The 24,275-nt window shown below is 36.4% G+C and overlaps 1 protein-coding gene across 1 annotated transcript; it reads right to left on the bottom strand.

The window, feature by feature from the left end:
• Positions 1-6,654: 6,654 nt before the first annotated feature.
• On the bottom strand, positions 6,655-9,833 carry LOC135838981 (uncharacterized). The gene is made up of 3 exons (XM_065354821.1): positions 9,059-9,833; positions 8,618-8,827; positions 6,655-8,539 (listed from the first exon to the last, which is right to left on the bottom strand). Exons 1-3 carry the CDS (start codon positions 9,831-9,833, stop codon positions 7,236-7,238), a joined length of 2,289 nt encoding a protein of 762 aa, XP_065210893.1. The 3' UTR covers positions 6,655-7,235.
• Positions 9,834-24,275: the final 14,442 nt, after the last annotated feature.

Genomic DNA, 24,275 nt, shown 5'->3' with positions numbered 1-24,275 from the left:
TCCCACCCCCAATTTTAAGCGAAACATTCGAAAGAAAATCTGGGGCATGTGATATATCGAATTGTATGTTTTTGGTAACGTTGAATACGAATATGAAGTCAGATTTTTAATAGAACCCCATCTAGGGCCCTCAGTACCTTCCCAAGAGGGGTAAAAGTTTAAAAAAGTGTTTTGTTCGTGCGACACATGGGACAGTATGTTTTTGGTGACGCTGAACAGGAATATGACGTCAGATTTTTGATTGGACCCCATCCACGGCCCCCAGTACCTTCCCAAAGGGGATGACCCCCCCAAAAATGGTTACATTTACCTATGTGACACATGAAATAGTATGTTTTCGATATCGCTGAACACGAATATAACCATAGTTTTTTAAATTGACTTCACCCATGGCCTTCAGGACCTCTCCCAATACGTAAAAGTCCAAAAAAAAATTGTTAGGGGCCGTGGATGAGGTCCAATCAAAAAATTTGACGTCATATTCGTGTTCAGCGTCACCAAAAACATACTATTACATGTGTCACACGAACAAAACATTTTTTTGAACTTTTACCCCCTTTGGGGAGGTGCTGGGGGCCATGGATAAGATCCTATCAAAAATCTGACGTCATATTCGTGTTCAGCGTCACCAAAAACATAGAAGTCGATATATCACATGCCCCAGATTTTCTTTCGAAAGTTTCGCCCAAAATTGGGGGTGGGGGTGCTCCCCCCTCAATCAAGAGATCCCATCTCGAAACTTAAATATTTCGAAAAAACATCAAAAGGTACATCTATGGAATTTTTTTCAAAATTTTAAATTGTAGCTCCTACTTACAGCGTCATTTTGAAATTTGAACTTTCATTTTTGAAGTTCAACTTTCAACTTTTGATTATTTCAAAATGTTTAAAAAATTCTAAACGCAATGCTCTTTCGAACTGTGAAATCAGTTTTGATCATGTAGGGGGAGATTAATGCACACGTGATGATTAAAGCATGTAAACCCTACTTGAGAAGGTTATTCACGTCAGTCTCAAGTAGGAACTAATTTAGCCATATTCCTGGGTTCTAATCAGGGGACTAATTAATTATGAATCTCACCTTCCACTACCAGGACCCCCTCGAACCAGAGAATTCCACTTAGGGGTCCAGCCCTATATACGAGAGCGGGTATGAGTCAGGATAATAATTAATATTTCGTAAATGAACTTACTCAACATTACCTATTACCTAAGTGAGGGACCCACCCCAGGTATAATCACAGGACGAATTTAGATGTGTAGGATCGTATGTATATAAAGAAATAGAAACACAAATGAACTTCAAAACTGTTTATAATTACTTCATCACGTAGAGAAAAGATCAACATTCGTTGGTATCTCAAGAAACGTAATTATAATTGAAGTTAAAACAAGAATTACTACATTCATAGCCTATTCTTGTGGATTTGGGGAAAAGGAAAGTATTTGTTATAAAAACTAAGAAAATAAAGGATAAATACCTTGGATTTGGGAAAGACAATATAAATACCATTCCAACACCAGAATGATAATTAAAAATTGCTGTTTGGTGTTGTATAGGTATGTACTTCCGGAATAGTACACACTACTATTGACTCAAAATAAATAGAATAAATGGGGAAAAATCCGAGCCATAGGAAAATAATCCCTCGTGAGCATCATCTCTGTGCTAGTTTCAGTACATTCGAATCAATAGAATCAATGCACTGGACTAGACCTCACACTTCCCTGGCAGTCCAAGCTCGTAGTCTTGGAGCTGACCAGGTCAGGTGGCAGTAGAATGAATACTGAAGTTCTTAGAAACTAGCTTGAGAGAGCTCAATGATGAAAATATGAATATGGGACGAGCTGCGGATGCAGCGGCTGCGCGCGATGGTGCGCTGTGATTGGCTGGATATTAGGTCATATTTCGCGGAATTACCCCTTTCTATGGTAAGGCTTGCGGTGCGGATATTCGCGTCAGGTTGGGTAATACAGCAATACTTTTTATCCCAGCTAAGTGGTATAAAAAGCATGATTTTTCTCCCTCTACATATGCCCCGATTTAGGTAACACATGTAGCGAGGTCGAAATATGGTACGTAAATCCAAAAAATAGCAGGAGAATCAATAGAATCAATAAGTAGATGACCAATATCCAGCGCCACTGCCCCGATTTATGTAGTTTATTGTGTACTCGTGTAGTGTGTACCGGAAGTGATAGAATTAATAAACATCTTCAAGAATTCGAGGTATAGAAAGATAAAAGTAAATAATATGGAAAACATCCACAAGATTACAAAAAGAAGTTACAATACGAAACTACGTAATATAGAAAATACAGCTTAAAGTAAGTTTGAAAAAAGAAAAAATACGTAAAAATAAGATAATTACGTAATGCTATAGAAAATGAAAATTTACAGAAATTTGAAAAATGAGAATGAAAAGCAAAATGTGAAAAAAGTAATGATTTAACAAGTAGGACAACTGTCCAAAAGGTAGTACAGTGTAAAAGTAAATACGTACCTATTTGCTTTGGATGTATCAATAAAATAATATAACTTCTGTAATAATTGAGCTTATGTTTTTTTTTTTATTTCAGATGTAGCAGTTGGAAACGGATACAGCAGTCAAGTCAGAAAGTTGAAGATTACTTGATCGTCGTATAAATGATGAAAGTAGGTCTAAATCATTTACTGTGTAATAGATTAATTTCGTAGTATGACGGCTAAGCGCTACAATTATATGTGGAATACTATCAAAAATTGAATTGTTCTGATTGATTAAACGAACTAATATAATTGTGGCTGATTGTTTCCCTTGGTATTCATGTACCGTGTTAATTGGGAATCCGTTACGTGCTAAGATCTGTTTTTCATGTTGAGTAAAACATAAGTAATGAGCGTCAACTATATGAGGTAGGGAAATAATATTTTTCAGTTTGACGAGATTCATCTCATGATGTATTTGCGACGATGAGAACATACCGTGATGATAATATTGAAACAATAATGCTGAGGTGGTTAATGTACACCTATGAGAAATTGATAAATAGGTATAATTCGAAACGGAGTCATCTGATATTGTAGAAAAATGCACAGTTGGTAATAAAGAACGATTGATATATGGGATTTGATTTTTATCTCCAACAAGTATTACTTCCTTCACATTGGACTTCGCTATAGCAAATATAATTTCACCTAAATGAACTAAAAATGCTTCATCTATAAATAATCGTGTATAATTCTTATTATTTGTACCCATTAGGTAAGAATCAATTGTTCTGTAATTACGTTTTAAATGGTATTCATCCAAAGTATGTTCATTTTTCAAAATTATTTTATGTCGAAAATTCTCAGCTCCTTCTTTGGTTGGAAATAATACAAGATCTGATTGAATATTTACGTTATTTAGAATAAACGATGTTTTCCCACAGCCTGGTACACCTTGTACAATTGTAAATTTTGGAATTAATGTGTTACTCAGATCAATATTTTTGCAAGAAAAGAATAGGTCATAATCACTTAGTATTCTGGTTTCATTTGTTACGATTAATTTTGGAGAATTCAAGGTGTCAGAATTAATATCGTTAAGAACGAGTAAGTTTTTTCCGTCGCAGGCATATTTGTAATTACTGTATGGTGGAGAATGAATAAATTTTCCAAAGTTAGTATCGTAAATTCCTATTTCCAAATTTTTAGCAGGCATGATCTTTGAATTTTCAAATGAGGAATGAAGTACACTTGCATTCCATAGTGCCGAAACCGAGTTCAAATACCAGATATGTAATTGCTCATTAGCAGCATTCAAGAAATTAAGATTCTGGTCGATTGTAGAGTTACTCATTATGAAACAATAATTCAACTCAAGAAATAATATATTCAATGTAATAAGGAAACAATAGTGTCCAGCAAAAATAATAATCGATTATTAAATAAAATTAAATAAAAATATTCAGTCTTCGAGAAAATAAAAAAAAATAGGAAAATTTGCCAACTTTAATTCACACTTCTAATTGGTCCAATAATTGATGACGTAGTAAATATAAGTATCAATAATCTATTTGTAATGATAACAAAAATTAACAGCGTTTGTTTTTAATTTGTTTCAGATTATGCGCAAGGATGATTACGAAAATATCGGCAGAATAAACGGGAAGTAATTATAGTTCGCGATATTATATAATATGATACATCGGTACTTTGTTAATCATTATCGTCTTTTTTCAGCGTGATCGGGCTCATCTGTATTGGCGCGTTTCATGAATGGCTTCAACAGTCTTCGCTCTGCAAGATAAGGAATTAAGCCGAGTAAAACTTCAAGATGACTACTCTGTGTTAATGCGGGAATGTTTGACCAGTGTGCAATTGGTAAATGATGATCTACCACAGTTTCCACTTCATGTAGATAGACAATTCTGGAGGAACGACTTAATAACACTGCCGTATATCGAAGCCAAGCTCGTAAGTCCTTACATGTCTGCTCCGTCTCGCTAGTGTAGATTGGAGGGATTATAACGATTTTACAAACATGCGTCTTGAGAATGAACTCCAATAACTTCTTAGCATCTTCGGTGATATCGGTCAACAGTGTACCGTTGGCTATGTCTCGATGGCCAAGAGAAAGAATAATGTACTTAGGGAGTACTACTACATATTTTCGTAAGTTCCTCTGAATATCTTTTATCGTTATAGATCGGTTCACGAAGAGATTCGAGGGAAGCTGATCGACCAAATCGATGTTTCCAGCGACAGCATCGTCTACAGCACCACATAGGATGCCATCTCCAATGATCCAATGGCCCTGGATAAAATAGACTGGTTCACGTGCGCCATCAGATCTACGTAGTTTGCCCGAAACAATGTAAAAATAGAACTTGTGGTCATTTACGTATTTAGCAACGTCTCGTGGCACTTGACGATCGATGTAAAAAGGTAGTTCGGAAATCAACATATGAAAAGTCGCAGTAGTTATTACACCATCAGCTGGAATTCTCACCTTTGGGAACGAACCGATCGTCGGACGATGGTAATATGTAATAGGAAAATTATTACGAATATCAAGTCGATTTACTTGTAAGCGACGATTTTCTCTCATTATAGGAACGATGGCAGCTGCTGGCTCAGGTACGGGTACTGGAGCAGGTTCGGGTACAACAGCATTGAGAATCGGATGATAAAGTTGATCGAAGTTCATGGGAGAATCATTCGACGAAGCGGACGATGGCGAATATTGATCGGCTGGGATCGGAGCTCGGTAGCTGGAAGTCGATGGCGGTGAGTTGTCAGTTTCGAAATTACGTAGTGCGGCTTGTAAGTTTTCAACTGTTACCTTGGGTCTAGGTGATGTAGAGGTGGACGGCATTGACGACTTATCATCGATTTTCTGTTTAGGTTTAGACTCCTTGGAATCGGAATCAAGCGTCTGCATAGAATCGATAGAAAGTTTCAGAGATGCGAGTCTGGCACGTAACTCTTCGATTAGACGGTCTCTTGCGCGTAAATTAGCTTGCAATTCGGCATTACGATCTAAGGTTCGTTGGATTTCACCGTTGAGTCGATTATTCTGCTCGTATGTACTATTCATTTCTTGATTGAGCGACATTATTTGAGCTCGCGTAGAATTATTAACGAATAAACGTAGGCTCTCTGATATAGGTGATACTTTAACTACGATTTCATGAATTGAAGTAACAGAGATCGATGCACCGCAATTATCGTATAAGCAATCTAATTTCCTCTCTATCATACCCTTTGTCTTTAGCATCAGGCATTTGAGATGCATTACGTGGTGGCAATTTGAACCGGTTACCAGGACAGGAGGTGCTGTAGATCCAGCCGGCGGAGCAGCTAGCGTATCATCGCAAATGGTACAGACGGCGATACTCAGCTCAACGGAGTGCGTTAAATTAGCAGCAGCCATAATCTCGTTCCACAAAATAAAATATCGAATTTTACGGAAAACAGCAAAAATGGCACAAAATCGCGTACATCAACTGAAATGGAGCACTAGCAATGATCACGTCAACATTCAAAATACTAATGAAGGCTAATAGATATTTGCGTAAATTCCTTGTGGATATTATATCGAAAAAATGCTGTAAATGGAAGGGATTATCTTTATAAGGCTGTTAAGTATCATTGTATTTAAGTAGGTGGGGATTATCCATGTAGCAAAGGCCTACAGATTATTGTAGTATTCGTCTGGCAAATTCTATTTATATCTTGTTATCTCTAGTAGACAGATTCTTCCGATAAATTGTACCTGTAAAATATTTTATCTTGAATAAATGGCTGTGAATATTTCCGTATTGTAGATTATTAGAGTTTATACGATTTCAGCATATAATAATTTCAGGTGAAAACATGCATCTACTAGTATGAGAATCGAATACACGGAAGATGGAACTATAAATAGAATTAATCGCAGTATAGTATGGTCACCAAGTGACAAGTTAAATCGAATATTGTCTCGTAAGCGGTAAAATAGAACCCACCTGCAGTAAATATCATGAATATTAAACCAATCATATTGCAAAATTCCCTCAGTACTATGTCAAGTTATTAACCAAATTGAAACTTTGATACTGATAATCCCAAGTAGTGAATAAATTGCCGCAAATCACCTTCTAATGGAAATAATTGACACTATTATCATGAACAAATAAATAATGCGATTTATGCAGAAGAGCGTATACTTCTTACAGCTCTTGAATATTTATTATCAAAAAAAAAAAAAAAAAAAAATCATAGTCTATTAATACTGGCATACTAGTGAACACAACGTATACACGAACTCGAAAAAATGATTATGCATAAGAAATATAACAAGAAAAAAGAATCAAACAAGGAAATACAATTCACAAACACGTAAAAATAGAAAATACTTCCGAAAATTCCTATTATATCATAGAAAAAGTAGAAAAATTAATCATAATAAGCAATATACGTAAATAAATGCTTCGTAGAACAAATTAGCTTAGTTTTTATAATAGAACTAATTTCGTAGCATGCGTAATGGTACAAAACATAAGTCCTGACATAGGTACTTATGTTGATCGAAAAACAGCGAGCTTTGAATTGAACAAATACCGATCCATGTTCAGCTTATTACCGCATTCTTGTCAAATAAACAACTTAAAAATAGGAAAAATTCAACGAAAATAAATTCACAATTTGACAAACAAAAAAAAAAAAAAAAAAAAAAATAAATGAAAAATGTCACCTTAAAAAATAAATATTTACGTAAATGTCTGCTTTACGGCCTGTAGGCGAGAAGATGGCTAATTCTGTAGATTACGTCGAATACCACGAATGGATGAACGTATAGGATACCACCCATATCGCAATGATAGGGCTCTACGCGATCGATTGTTTCTTCGATGAATTCTAGGTAGTGAATTCTTTCCGTATCCATCTGAGGCATGATACTTCTCTGCCAGTCGCGATATTCCAACAATCTCTGAGCGTCTTCCCGCCTAGGAGCTACGATGGTCGGAAGAACTAGAATTCGCCGTACGCCATGGTCAAGTAAACATTTCAAGACGAGGTTGGTGTTCAATCGAGTAGCCAATTCTTTTTCAAGCGTATTGTCGTGGGTTCCCATAGAGAGAATTACGTAAGGCGGTACGTTTGTCAAGTGGTTGTCAATATTATGCATCAGCCTTTTGGCGCTAATGAAGCTCCCTGCAAATCTTGACCTATCCCATCGATTCTTCAGAACGGAATTTCTTCTTAATGGCTCTCTAGCCAACGAATGTGCCAAGCCATCACCAACCACCCACCACCCATTGAAGAAACAATGGGTTGATGGCTGGTTATCGTTCGAAGACCAAGTCGTAAAAACCGATGAATACATTTCTTGCGTTTGAAATGAAAATTCTTGTCTCAGCTGATGTTGAATTTGACGACCATAATGGTAGTTCGCTCTTTCGAGAATTGCCATAATATTGCTACGGCGGTTAGGAAAGATCGCTCTTTGCATTGAATGGCCGTTTACTCCTCCGTCGTAAATGCGTATTTCACGTTCATTGCGGAAGTCTTCATTCGGAGCGTCTTCATCGTCCATTAACGGTCTTTGAGCTTCGGCGACCGTAGCTATGCGTGGTGTTATTACATTACGAGTCCGTGGATCTCGAGACATTCGTGTAGTATTCGCAGACGGTGCCACGATGTGGTTGACCAGCACGTTATGTGCGTTGAAAAAACTTCCCAATACGTTGCGGCCGCTTGGACGGAAAGTGTCGCGGAATCGTGAAGTCGATGGTGCAGCATCATCTGCCAATACTGGCGGATGAGCAGGTGGCATGTTCACATCATCGAGGTTGATTTCTGATGTTTTCGAATAAATTTCTTTATTTTCCTCGATAGTTTTAGGCGACACGATGACCGACGATGAAGTCGAACCGTAAATCGATACTTGATCAGTATTCGTCGATTGGCGTGATGGACCAGCTTCGCCGATTTTTTCGACCGGAGGAAGTGAATTGGGCACCTTTGCAATTAAGCCATCTTGCGCATCCAATTGCAGGTCTAGTTGTCGTTGGAATTCACGCTCTTCAGCTTCAAATAAAGAAAGAATGCTAGAATTAGATGAATCAGTTGACTTGTTAATTGAATCAATAGAATGATTAATAATACCTTCTTTCGCGGCGAACATCGACGATAATCGATCAATCGGTTCGTTCAAGTCGTTACGTCCAATTGGGCTCGTGTTTTCAGTTTGTACTGTATCTTGCAAGTCTTCGTTATTATTATCGGTATTTACGCAATTGTCTACTTCATTAATATCATCGTCAATCGTATCTTCGACGTATTCACCGTTTTCTTGAACTAATTCTTCATCAATATCTGTGGAAACACATGGAATATTAAAATTTCTTAAATTATGAAATTTTGAAATGAATACGTCTTTAGAATTAATGTCAACAGGTGTAGGTAGTAAATTCTCGTTTCCACAGGTGAAGTAATTGAAAAAATGCAATTCGCGTAAAAACAATTTCTGTTCAGCGTAATTGAAGTAATTGGTACGATGATGATGGGTACGTGTATATTCAGGATGGTTAAAACAACAAAACTTACCGTCGAGATGATTAACTTCATTTTCACGTCTGATATTATGCAGTTGTTGTTCCAAATCCGAGATTCTATTCAAACGTACGACACATATGGCCTCAGCATCTTCGAGAGATTCTTGGAGATGGTTAATGCGTTCGGATTGTCGACGGATTATTTCTCCCTGGTTGTCAATACTAATGCGATGCGATTGATTCGTACAGACGCATGATGGTGTACCAAAACGGAAGGATAAATAATTGTACCGTTGGCGTACAAGGAGCGCGTTACAGTTTTTGTTTGGACATTTATTTTTCACCGTCTTAAAATTTCCAGCCGGGGTCCGTTGTTCTGTTGCATCTTTAATACAGGTTTGATGGAATACGTGCGGGCAATATTCGTTTTTTACAACTTCTTGACGCATCTCGAAACCGTCGCCGCAGCGTTCACACATAGGTACTTTGAACGATTCCATAACCCTAGAGGAATGAATAGAATTAGTGTCAGAATCCGATATATCTATGTCTATAGATTGGATAAAATCAGTTGGGAAATCATTATTAGGCTCTGCACAAATAATGTCATCGACATACGTTTTAGTAATTGGTCTATCAGGGTCGAAAATTTTCGATCGGTAGAATAAATTAGGTTCGTTGAAATATGCTCGAACTAATTCGGGCTTGTAAAGAGATAGGTCTTCTTTGTATAAAGCTCTACGAGCATCATGAATATCATCGTCAATCTCTTTCTTCGAAAAATAGTACCGGTTTCCTTCCCATTTAATAAGATTGTGAAAATTCATTGTATAAAGAGTAATAGGTACCTGGTAAAGAAATCCGCGTCGTCAGAGTTAGATCTGGTCGCGTTGAATTCAAGTTGAGGAAACCGTATCACCAATTCGCTGAATTAATCGAACCAATAATCGTCAACAACGTCGAATATTCTTTGCTGATATCGTAAATCACCAATAAAATCACACAGCTGGGCTGTCGCCAAAATACCACGTTGACTTCTGATCAAACAATGAACAAATGTTGAAATTAATGAACGAATTGCACGCAATTAATCAATGAATATTTGTACGACTGGAGTATTTAGTCTTGCCTATTATGGAATAAATATCTTGACTGATTTCTTACCTTTTAAACTCAATTTTCACGCATAGATGGATGTATCCGTAGAAAATACACACCGATTGGACTCAATGCTAATGAATAAATTTTTCAAATTAATACTTCGTCTCGAGTAGAACAAATAGGTATATCGTGTGCTTGTTTACCGTATGTAGTATCCAATTCGTAATTAAATCAAGATTCGTTTATTATAGGGATGAATCCACTCCGACACAAGCTGACCAAAGTCGCTGAATTAATCTCCAAAACTGAAAGATATTCACGAATCAATTAAATAGGCTATATAAAATGGTCGTAGATATTATGGATAGAAAGAGTATCGCAACAGTAGCTTCCAATCGAATATGGTAAACAATAACAACGTGGTACTTACAGCAGGATAATTTGCATCAATCTAAATTAATCCAATCGAAATATAATACCGCATTAATCGCATAAAAACACCACTGCAATTAAGAAAAGAAGTTCATGAAATGCCTTTAGGCTAGTATGGTGTAGAAAAAATCAAATAATATTTACCGAAAAAGATGGCGACGCAAATAAAAGCACACACAATTCGAGAGAGACATTCGCATTGAAAGCTAAACGTTGAATAATCGTATGTCAGCATCGATGGTATAGGTTCAGTTCGTAGAAGCAATAAATGCAATAAGGAATCTGCCTTTTGTATAATTTTTAGGCGACGGTTCCTTATCTGATTCCCCTCCCCTCCTGTCGTCTCGTACGGCTATCACTTTCCATCGCTAAATATAACTTCTTATGCGACAGAAATCAATCTGGTAAATTTTTGTTCAAGGTTGAGAGGAGAAAAAATGAAACAATTTGTACACGTTAATAGGTTATTTTTTTTTTTTTTTTTTATTTATTCGCATAATAAGAAGGGACGTAATTATAACACAAAGTAGAAAAAATAAAATCAAAATTCTTCTCTTAAAATTAATACATTATGTAGAAGTGTTGGACAATAGATAATTACGTAAATATCGGTAGAAATGATTAAAGTTGGTTAGAAGCTTCCAGGGACTGTGTGAATTTTACAATTCTGTACGCAAGTTCTGCATAAATTAGAGGGTTTGCGTAGTAATTTCCAGCTCCATCTTTAAAGAAAGGGTCTGCTCGATCGATAATTTCTTCGAGAGCGTGAGCATACTTAAGTACTTGTGGGTTAATTTTAATTAGATCTCCTTTGAGCCAATTTCGGAATTTACCACGCAACGATTGATCTGGAAGGATTCTGGAGTTAATATTGGGAAGAATCAATATGTCTTCGACACCCTGGTCCAGCAGAAAAGCAATCAATTCTTTAGTGTTGTAACAACATTTGGTAAATGACTCTTTTAAGATGTCGTGACTACCAATAGAAAGAATAATTCGTTTAGGTACTTTAATTTTATGATGCTGGATGTTGTGGCATAATCTCTTCGCAGAAATATTTGTACCTGAAACTTTTGAGGTATCCCATAGTTTCAAAACCCTTTTTTCTTCTTTTACAACTTGACGTACGATAGCGTGTGAAATGCCATCGCCAATCAGCCACCAACCGTTCAGAAAAGCACTCATAATGTGCATGCCATCGTAACGTGAGAGAGAAATATAACGGCTTATGAAAAAATGTTGTTGAGCGTAAATAAAATGTTCTTGATATTCGAGAGGCATGATTGGTCCATAGTCACATCCTTCGTTGACCAATTTATCTTCAAGGTTTTCCCAAGTAATAGGTAAAAATACGTCTTGATATACTCCATCAAATCTTCGAATTCTCACGATGTTTTCTGCTTTATTTACATAACGTAGAGGGTAGCTATTGTCCAAAGCATACATATTGAATAGAATTAATAAGCTCTTCCCGAAATAATAAAATCTTCTTATTTGAAATAATATTTACAATGCTGCTAAAATGGGATCAATCGTGAACAAATAAAACGAACAAATAGGTAAAATATTTGTAAAGAGGTATTTGCGAGTTAGAGATGATCGTTTGAAGAAGAATTAATATCGAATGAGCAAAAATTGAAGTTACTTTTTCAAGGTAGGTAGAAAATATTCAACAGGTGAAATCGAGGGAGATTGAGGAAGCTGTCGACCAATCGGGGAGTTCTGATAACGAATGCACCAACGCAATTCGTTGATCATGGTTAAGCAAACTGAGTATAATAGAATTAACGTGTTTGAACCTTTTCCTCTCCCTTCGAGGTTCATCTTCGGGTATGTCAGTTCCTTCGTCGTAATTTATCTCCATACGCCTGCGCATATTATATCGCTGATTAGCCTGTTGTTTAAGATCTTCGCGAGATTTTTCATCTGGAATAACTTTTGATAATACAGCATCAAATTGCTGAGATTTATAATCATCTACCTTTTTTCTAAATTTTCGACGAAATCGGTTAAATTGAATCAATTTCTCATCCTCAGTCATATCATTGACTTTTGATGTGGTTTTCTTTTGTTTTTGTGATTCAAGTTCTTGTATAAATTTCTCTAGCAAATCACAATGCTCAGCAAATTGTTTCATTCGTTTCTGCAAGGATCGATTATCCCATTTAGAACGAAGCTTAGGTTCTTCTGCTAGCAGCTTTAAATGACGTAAATTCAGGTAAGTTGTAATTTGTCTAACGTTGATCAATCGCTTATCACTTTTATCTGCAATATTGCATACTTCATAGCAATTTGCCCCAGTGTGAGATTTAATAACATATGGCCCAAAACGCTTAGGATATAATTTATACGTAGTTCCTTTATCAGCCGAAGACTGCTTATGATTAGTAATCATAACAAGTTCTCCAGGCTGATAAATCCTAGGATCTCCATAACGCTTATTATGTTTCTGTTCTTTAGATTGGAAAATATCTTCGCGTTTCTCTTTAATGTATCGAATAAGAGCCTGGTGTTCAGTCAGCGAATCAATCAACGCTAAATCATGATCCACGGTATAGACAGCTTTACGAGCTAATCTATCAGCGGTAAAATTCCTAAAGTCCGTTTCACGAGCATATACATGGGTAAGTTCAAATAATTCAAATTGTGATTTCAAATTAATAATCTCTTTGAACAAGTTCTGATGATGAACTGGCTTCTTTGCAGAGTTCTTCCAATCATTTTCGCTCCATTTTGAGAAAGTATTATTGACGGCAGATGTCAAATACAAAGAATCAGAGATAACTCGTAATCGAAGAATTTTATTATGAATGGCTATTTTCATCGCGGTAAGTAGCGCAACAGCCTCTGCTAAATTGTTCGTTGGCGTATAATTTTCGAGCTTGATTCTTTCTGAGATGTTTTGTTTACCTTCAGGATGCCAGCATATGCCAATGCCAGCGATGGCATTATCTGAACCGTTATTTGCACAGGCTCCATCAACCGAAACCCATACAACATCTTCGCTGGAAATATAAACGTTGTTTAATAAATCGAGCTTGGAATTTAAGAGCTCTTCGCTAGTAATTGAAGGTAATTCATCTTGTTTTCTTTTTTCTCGGAATTTACGTAAATGATATTTAGCATCAAATTTAACTCTTTCAGAAGGAAAATCAGTATCGAACTCAGAAATGCTCCAGATTTCGTTAGGAGGAACGTTAACGTCGTTAGGAGTATTATTTATTTCCTCTTCGATATCCTTGATGTAAGTGGACCAACCATGATGCGAGTAAGCTCCATCAGCAGTACTATTCATCTTAATTCGTAACCGGTCACCAATTATACGCATAGTACGTTCGACTAAATTGGATTGGGGGTTGTAGGCCGTGGAGTGTCCAATTTTAATTTTATATTTCTTCAGCAATTTTCGCCATATAGAATTAGTAAACTGAGTTGCATTATCTGTGATAATTTTACGAATTTTACGTTGATCTGATGTAATTTGTTTGATTACAGATTCCATAGCAGTAGCTACGGTTTCTTGAACGATATTCTTCAGTGGTGATAACCAAACTCGTCCTGATAAAACGTCCTTCGATACTAGTAAATAACGCGGCTGATTAGAATAGTTTGCAATCGGACCAAGAATATCAACGGAAATTACATCTCCAAGTGAGTGAGCTTGCGTATATCCAAATTCTAATGGCTTACGTTCTGAATAAGTTTTATTTGCTTTACAGTTTAAACATTCGCTGGTTATATGACGAATAAAGTATTTAGCATTCGATGAATAATACATTCGACGGAAAATAAGTTCAAGCTTATTGGCACCAATATGACCGTAAGTTTCATGTAAAAATATAATAATATCTTTAAATATTTCGTCTGGTAAAACTGGTACTCTACTCTCATCGGGATAATTGAACATTAATAATTCTTCATCGTTGGTAACATCGATGGAATATCGTTTAGCGAGGTTGTTTTTAATCGATAATTCCCTGGAGTTTAATTCTTCGTCAGGGGTTTTTAAACGTCGAATAATATTTAAACATTTTGAGTCTCGTTTTTGGAAATGACTAAGTCGTGATAAATACTTCAAGAGCTGAGCTCTGATACGTGTAGAAATATCATATTCATCAAGGATAAAATTTGAACAATTGGCACTGTTGATAATGAGTTCGGGAGCTTGCATTCCGAACCACTTCTTGTGTCTCTTTCGTAAATCGTAAATTAAGTTGTAGCAATTGAATAAAGTGATCCACCCGGCCGCTTTACGGTGGACTTCTGCTATGGTTTCAAATTTATGTACGATGGATAATAAGTCGCTTCGGACATGAATTGTCCGGCCATGGAGCCATAGCTGTAACTTTTTGATACTTTTAGCAAGAGTATACATTTCTTTTTCAATCAACGTATATTTCTTTTGATGACTTTTGAAACTATGACTCGTAAACATTATTATTTCATCGTTATTCTGATAATTCTGATATAATACTGCGTTCATCGCATCACTTGAAGTATACGTATCTAAATAGAGATCAATATCGTCTCTCGGTGGAACTAAATCAAAATCTTTGGTATATTCTTTCTTCAATTCTTCAACAGCAGCATCTTGACGAGGTCCCCATTCAAATGGTACGTTGTCGCACGTTAGTTCATATAATGGCGCTATTATCTGCTGGTATGTAGGAATAAATCTACGATATAGGCCAGTAAGACCTATAAATTCGAGTATTTGAATTTTGTCTTTAAGAATAAATTTACCTTTCTTCGTGTGCTTCGTAATATAATCGTTAAATTTATCTATTTTGCACGATTGTTTCGAAATTTTAGCATGACTTAAATCGAAACCCAGATGTTCAGTTTTTCCTTTGAAGAAAGTTGTCTTTTTTGCATTTAGGCGTAGATTATTTAACCGTAATATCGTAAGTACTTCGACCAATAATTCCAACATATTTTCAAAAGTCGCAGATCTGAGTAAAATATCATCGACATATTTAGTAATTCCCGCTTTATCAGGTATTATGGCATTAACCATTTTTACAAAGAGAGCCGAAGATACTTTCAAGCCATAGGGCAAACGAATAAATTGATACACGCGTCCATCAACCTGAAAAGCACAATATTGGCGAGAATTCTCATCCAATACAAGTTGCCAAAATCCTGAGACAAAATCGAGAGTGCTGAATAGTTTGGATTCGGCATCTTCAGTAATGATTCTATCCAATAATCCAGCTTCATTGTAATTAATAGCTAAAATAGGGTTTAAATCGACAGGATTTAAGCACACTCGTATCTCACCGCTTTTCTTAACGTTGACTACGATGGGGTTAATGAACGTGGAGTCTGATGGTTCGATGACATTCGTGGCCATCATTACTTGTAATTCTTTACGTAGATCATTCATTAACTTTTTTGATGGATTGTACTTAGCTCCTTTATATTTTATTTCTGTTTCAGGAATGGTGAACTTCAATGGAATCTTCTCACCGACATATTTTCCCGGGAATTTGGAGAATACATCGTGAAATTGGCTCAATTTGTTGAAAGCTTTCCTAGCTTGCTCGGTGGTGATTCGATTATCATCGACAGCGTCTTGTAAGTCGGACTCCAATTTGGCAAGAAAGATTTCTGGTCCATCGTCGATGATACCGTAAGGTAGGCGATGATAATTATCTTCAGTATTAGTTCTTCGTAAAATATCGTTCATTACCAACCTATATTCTTCTTTCATTCTAGCTCCGGAAACAAATAGCTTACCCTCATATTCTGACGGCGACATAAAATCAATAACCTCAGTATGGACTTTGGCGGATGGTCGACACAAAGCTTTACGTTGTCTGATACGAGGCTCAATTCCTAAGTATTCCATAGACTGAGTACCGATGAGAAAAATATGATTGCAGCCTTTGAGTACATAAAAAGGTATTTTAAGAGCATGAGAGCCGAAATGTAACGTAGGAACAATAATATATTTCGCAGTTTCAGCTTCCTTTGAATCAGCTAGCACGCATACGGCCGGTTCGTCGAGTGCAATAAAATCTAAATCATCGGAATGATTTTTGATCAAATGTAGAGCTGTTTCTTCGGACATGATGTTCGGAACTGCCCCAGAATCGAGTTGAGCTGGGTAATTAGTATTTCCTAATCGTAGTGGTATTACGCAAGTAATTATTTCGTCTCTAACATGAAGTAACTGCGATCTTAAATTATTGTTCATTTCAGAAACTTTCATCGGAGTTTTGTTGAAGCTAGAAGGATTGAATGAATCAGTGTTTTCTTCGTTTACTGAAATGCGATTAACCATACCTACGGAAAAAGTCGGAAAATTACGTAATTCTGTAGGAGTTTTATCGGGATCGTCGTTATGCGTTGACTCAGGTGGAACCGTATCATGAATAGCAAGACTAAAGTCATCAGATGTATTCAGTGTATCGTCGAGAGATTCACCAGCACCCGTACTAGTGTTCAGGGTTTGCATTACCTCTAAAGCTATTTCTTGATTTGGAGAGCCTAATATTTGTTCAATCAATCGTAATGAATTGGTTGTCAAATGTTCCAGCGACCCATCTGGTCGAGCAGCAAATTGAGCGCCTTCATCTTCACTAGTTGAGATATCTTGAATCGTAACAGGGTCACGTGTATCCATCAATCGTTCAGTTGGTTCGCACAAATCATTGACAAACTTGAGAATAGTATTTCGATCTTGGATTCTCAATCTATAAATTTTCTGATCTTCGTCGAGGTAAAATAATTTCTTATCTGGAATTACGTTATCGTTAGCATCAGTAGCAACTAAACATTTTCTTCCTAGATTTTCAAGTTTCACTTCTTCTGCAAAAAATATTGCTGGATATAATGAGTAACGAACGTTCCGTGCTGGACAAACATCCTTGAAAACGTGGAGAAAATCAAGCCAACGCCTGTGCGAAGTTGTCGCAGTATCGTCAGCTTTGGGACGAACTGGAGGAAATATAACGAGTATGTCTTTAAATTGTTTATTGACCAATAATCGCATAATTCTGTCTACATAGGTATGAACGTACTTCATGTCTATTGAAGAATTATTTAACTCGAAGTCGCCTAATGAAATCAATACGTGTGGTTTGGTGAATGTTGCATTTTCTATTTCATGAGCCAATTCTTTTAATAAAATAATTTCCTTTAAATAAGGTTGTGGATCGAGATCGAATAATGCAGCACCATGTTTAATATAATACGCAAGACTGTCACCAATAATTTCATAGTCGTCGAGTGGAGTTGGAGGTCGATTAAATGAGATGGAATTAATTACTGTTCGTCCCCCTCCACATTCGTCGTGGAGGGTTTCTTCAAGTTTTTTGAAACATTGATTTCCTCAGCGTCAGATTCGGAATCAGAATCAGAACTTATATTTTCTTCATCTTGTTGTTCACCGTAATGCGTTAATGCTTTTTCTAATTCATTCATATTGATTCCAACTGAATGTAAATAGTTACGCATTTGTCGATAGGGGTGTTTTGAACGTTCTTTTTGTTCGGTTTGTGTTCCCGCAGCAGCGTTCGATGTACCACTAGGTCCAGGCATGACAGCATTTTCCTTTTGAGTATCATTTCCTTTATTCTTCGTTTTATTGAATAAATTTTTTATCGCACGGTTATTTGGAGCACGATTCGGAGTCGACATATAGGGAGGCATCCAGAATTTGTAAAAAGGAGGAACACTTTGATCTTTATTTTCAGAATTAGTATTGGTGTATTCTTCATGACGTCGCATAACTTGTAATTTATTTTTGAAACGAATACGATTTTCTTGACATTCCGAAAATTTGAACCTCAAGTCCTTAGGAACTTTCTTATAGATCGTGTCTAATAACATGGCGTCGGTAATATCTGAATCGGCTAGAATATTGAACCACTTTAATAGTTCGCCAGCAGGTTTCTTCGATGATTTGACGTTCAATTGCATTTTCATAAAATGATTTCGAGCATTGTTTTGCTCAACACCATCCCATACCTTCTGAACAAATCCATCCCTAAAATCGAGATAACGTAATTTCGGATCAGCATGTTCTTTATAAGCCTTAGCTTCTTCACTTTGAATTAATTGCGAAAACAACTGTCGATACTGCGATTCGCTAGCTCTTTGATCGCGCATGAAATGTTCAAACTTCTCAATGAAACTCATTACTTCATATTTATTAGTATCGTCGTAATAAATTCCGTTATCCTGTAAATGCTTAGCTTTTAATTTTAATTTACCTTCCAGGAATTCAAGATCGTATCGAAGAGTTCGTTGACGTGGTTTCGTTCGGGAACTGGTATTTTTCTTTCGATTAATCTTATTGGAAAAAACGCCTGATTCATTGAAAGGATTAATATTTCCGTCTTGATCATCGTCGTTGTCGCTGCTATCACTGTCAGATTGCTGACTGCGATTAGTTCGATCATTCGAACCACCGGAACCGGAACGTCGTGTTTCATCGGAGATATTGTCTCCGCGTGACGTCGACTCGGGAATTTTTGTCCTGTACTTACCATGAGCATTGTAATAGAACAAATCATCTACTGAATCAGTAAGTTCATTGGTAACCTCTTCAATCGCATCAGTTTTACGATCAATATGAACAACGTCCTTTTTCAAAGAAGCAATCATTTTATCGAATACATTAAATTTACGTGAAGTTTTGCCTAATTCTTCGTTCAAATATTTACTCATGTTTTTATAATCTGCAGACCGTTGTTCTTGAACAGTTAAGTAGACATCCTTAAGATCGCCTCGAGTGGTAGAAATCCCACTTTCTAGACCTTTAATTCGATCCTTAACTGCAGATGTACGAGAAGCCCATCCGTTATTTTCTCTTTTTACCCAATCAATAATTCCTCGAGCGTGTTGTAATGATAAAACTGCATCTTCAGGAATGTCGAAATCGTCAACATTGATTTCCGGATAAGGAGTTTCAGGATCAAAAGGTTCGAAGCTATATACTCTTCCATGTTCCTCTTCTTCTTCTTCTCCAGTGTTAACACCTATGGAACGAGCTATTGGTTGTCCGTCATTACCGAGAGTAATAACTTCATCTTCTTGGTCATCTTGTGCTGGAGGTGCTCGTCGCAGAACGGCTGGAGGAGGTACTTCTAAATTAATTTCAGGTACTTCATCAAATTCATCGATCCAATGATATGTTGCGTCCAATTCAATACGTTCATCTTCATCGTCATTTTCCTCTTGAACGGCGGATAAATTGACACGAATGGGTTGATGATCTATCGATTTACGAGGAGTTGAAGAGGATGGCTCTAGAATGGTGCCATCTGGAAGAGTATATCGAACCTTCTTTTTGCCATTGACCTTAGTAATTGTAGGACTGATAATTACGGATTGTTCAGAAGGAGTCTTCTTTTTGGCATTATAGAATCGTTGGGTTTCTTCAACGAACCTTGATGTAGCTCCCTTTTCGGTGCTCTGAGTTGGATGGTCTGATTCTGCAATTCTTCGAGCAGTTTCACGAGTCCATCTCGGACGTGATAATAACTGTGATGGTTTGGGAGGAGCTGACTTTTTTCTTTGTTTTCCGTTGGAATTACGGTCGTTGTCTCCATTGCTCATAATATAGAATTAATAATTACGTAAATTTCTGATGCAGTAATATTTTCGATTCGGAGTTAAATGTCAATATTATTCTGATTATTACGAATAAGAAAATACCAAATTAATTCGAATTTTATTAGAATGAATAAAATTAAATAAATATTTCCGTGTAATATTTCAGAAATATCGGCGTAATTGAGGATTGAACCAATGGATCGTTCAATCAATTCAGATAAGTACAGCACTCCGGAAATTACAATTGTCAGAAAAAATACAATCTGGCAGGGTAGATGTAAGTGAGTCCAAAGAAATATCCACATAAATAATTACGAATAAATTGACTAATTAATTCTGTATTTATTCACCAGGTTCAGAAGACGTTGACAGGTAACGAAGATTAAATTCAATAATACTCACCGCGATGTACGGAAAATAGTCAAAACACCAGTGTAAAATCTGCTAATTCCGGAAAAATGATAAATCTCAATAGAGAATAAATTCTCCAAGTATTTCCGCAGTATATTATTAACTAATTAAATAGAATTAGTAATTACGTAAATAACTGTACTATATTTCACAGGTCGATATATTATTGCACCAATATCAAAGTATTAATGATAAATGAATGAATAAGAAGCAGTAGCAAAATTAGAAGTTAACTAGTCGAGAATGAAAAACATAATGAAACTTCTATCCACCGGCTGCTGACCTATCGACCTACTACTCATATCGTGAAAGAAGGGGTGTGTCACTTGTTTCCGGGAGTAGGGATAGATAATCGCGAAATGTAGCCGCTATTTCCGATGGTGGTGGCGTTATAAAATTTTACCAATATCGTTATCTCATAGATAAGGGATTCTGCAGGTTCTTTCGCACCAAATGATTATGTACGTAATGTTCGCGGTTATTTATTAAGGGGTAGATAACGATACACCGTTCGCAACGTCTCGCGGATGGGTAGCTACAATCACTCCTCAATGCGATACAGAATGTATTATACTCAATCGTAGGATGCTGATTAGGGAATCAATATGTGTAAAAATAGCTCAATTATCTAGCGGTGCTCGCGTAATCGCGAAGGGTAAACAATAAGTTGCTATTTTAATCTTGATAAATACACGTACGTATTTCCCCAGTTACTGGCCTGTAGGTAGCTTTTTAGCAATAAATGACAGGTACGAGATAACAATCGCATATAGTGCGTCGTGAATGTGAGATAACGACCTTGTAGGCATTTGCGGCTATTGTATTATATCGTGAATAATTCCGTTATCTAATCTAAGCGCCAGCTTTTGGTCCGATTTTAGGTATTTTTCATCTAAACGTGTATAGAGTGGAAAGAATATGGAAATGGGAAAAAACCCAATGCAACTTTCGTCACATTTACGACTTGTTTGATTTCTAGTTCAAGGTCGTTCATGGGCATATGAATAAATTCCAATACGTGTATGAAAATTATAATTTCTTGTGTCATATTTTCGTAGAATTAATGACAATACATATTCCATAATATCTCCTCTCATAAACAATGAAAAATATAACTATCATGACCATTAATATGTCGAAATTGGATGAACTGGTCTTCTAATCATCCAATATAAAACCATGGAGAATAAATAGCATGAATTAGATATGAATTCGACTGATAATTTCGTTCATAAAAGGTGATAAAAATCCTATGCTTAATGGAAGCTGGAATGAACGAATTTTTTGATAATTGAATTTGAAATAATATGTAATCGAGTGGATATATTTACGTTAAGCTGCTGAATGGTGAATAATTATGTGTAATACATAATTTGAATCAATTTACTCCGATGTATTTGGTGGTAGAATTGCCCCAGGGGGTTCGAAGTCCAAGGGTTGCTAAAACACACGCAAATAACAAATTTTTTTGCAGCATACGAATACGATTACATAAATAATGCGGAGATTTACGAATGAATAAATATTTACGAGGTGTTATATTATGGTGTGAGATGTTATATTCGAGCTCGAGTGATTTTCAACACCATAATTAATTGTTGAGAATGAGAATGAATTCCATGAGTGGGTAATTTCATGGTAAATTGAATCAATAAGTTAATAAATTCTCATTCTTCATTTTCGTGAGTTGAATTAATCAATATTTACGCAAATCTCTGTTGTATTTGGCATGTTTCGTGAATTAATCGCTGACTGGATAGAATCAATTCTATTGGCGGGATTAACAAAAATACATGGATACAATAATCATGAGAAAATTACTTCCTTCTCGCAGTTTTCTCTGAATTTTAATTCATCTGCGCAAATGAACTAATCAGTTCTTCTTCCGGAGAATTAATAAATTCTTCAATGAAATACTGTATCATAAAGAACCAAGAGTATTTCTCTTCGAAATATCTTGGTATGTAGAAATAATTGGAATTAATAGAATTAATTTCTTCTTATTTCTACACCTATGGGTTGGGTTCGCCATAGGAATTTTTTACTTGAATTAATATTTCAGTAAATAAATATCGATCCCCACCAGGGATGCCAAAATGTAGGGGGAGATTAATGCACACGTGATGATTAAAGCATGTAAACCCTACTTGAGAAGGTTATTCACGTCAGTCTCAAGTAGGAACTAATTTAGCCATATTCCTGGGTTCTAATCAGGGGACTAATTAATTATGAATCTCACCTTCCACTACCAGGACCCCCTCGAACCAGAGAATTCCACTTAGGGGTCCAGCCCTATATACGAGAGCGGGTATGAGTCAGGATAATAATTAATATTTCGTAAATGAACTTACTCAACATTACCTATTACCTAAGTGAGGGACCCACCCCAGGTATAATCACAGGACGAATTTAGATGTGTAGGATCGTATGTATATAAAGAAATAGAAACACAAATGAACTTCAAAACTGTTTATAATTACTTCATCACGTAGAGAAAAGATCAACATTCGTTGGTATCTCAAGAAACGTAATTATAATTGAAGTTAAAACAAGAATTACTACATTCATAGCCTATTCTTGTGGATTTGGGGAAAAGGAAAGTATTTGTTATAAAAACTAAGAAAATAAAGGATAAATACCTTGGATTTGGGAAAGACAATATAAATACCATTCCAACACCAGAATGATAATTAAAAATTGCTGTTTGGTGTTGTATAGGTATGTACTTCCGGAATAGTACACACTACTATTGACTCAAAATAAATAGAATAAATGGGGAAAAATCCGAGCCATAGGAAAATAATCCCTCGTGAGCATCATCTCTGTGCTAGTTTCAGTACATTCGAATCAATAGAATCAATGCACTGGACTAGACCTCACACTTCCCTGGCAGTCCAAGCTCGTAGTCTTGGAGCTGACCAGGTCAGGTGGCAGTAGAATGAATACTGAAGTTCTTAGAAACTAGCTTGAGAGAGCTCAATGATGAAAATATGAATATGGGACGAGCTGCGGATGCAGCGGCTGCGCGCGATGGTGCGCTGTGATTGGCTGGATATTAGGTCATATTTCGCGGAATTACCCCTTTCTATGGTAAGGCTTGCGGTGCGGATATTCGCGTCAGGTTGGGTAATACAGCAATACTTTTTATCCCAGCTAAGTGGTATAAAAAGCATGATTTTTCTCCCTCTACAATCAAAGTATCATAGTTTTGGAGGAATGGGCTGCTGAAGTTTAGTAGGTTCCTCGAAACAATGTGAAAATAATGGAAGACCCCCCCCACCCGCCCCCTGAGGGGTCTGGGACCAAACTAATTGCGGGGGGTCTTACTTACTGGATGGGTTTATATTGTAAAAAAGAATTGAGCGAAATCGAAAGACTTGACTCAAAAACGTTGGTTGAGTTGACATGGAATGACCCATTCAGCAATTTCTGGTGAAAAAAAAAGCAAGACTGGGTTATTTTTTGGAATAATTTGAAAATTGTAAGGAATTTTGCTGAAAAGGGGTAATTTTTGTCAAAAGCAAGAATTTGGCAATTTTAGCAAAAAGTTGCAATCTTGGGAATCATTGGTAAAAATATATTTTTTCGGAATTTTCTTCCCTTTTGGCAACTTCTGCTGAGTGCTGAGAAAACCAGATTTCGTAATTCTGCTACGAAGCGAGAATTCTTTACAGGGTTCTGGCAAAAATGCAAAACTCCAAAACTTTCACAATTTTACCAAAAACAGGGCTTTTTGAAAATTATTGGAGAATTTCCCTTTT

This window comes from Planococcus citri, chromosome 3, assembly GCF_950023065.1.
Source record: "Planococcus citri chromosome 3, ihPlaCitr1.1, whole genome shotgun sequence".
In the NCBI taxonomy this organism is placed as follows: Eukaryota; Metazoa; Arthropoda; class Insecta; order Hemiptera; family Pseudococcidae; genus Planococcus; species Planococcus citri.
Note: the sequence above shows the minus strand (reverse complement) of the source record. Positions and strands in the feature narration are given on the sequence as shown.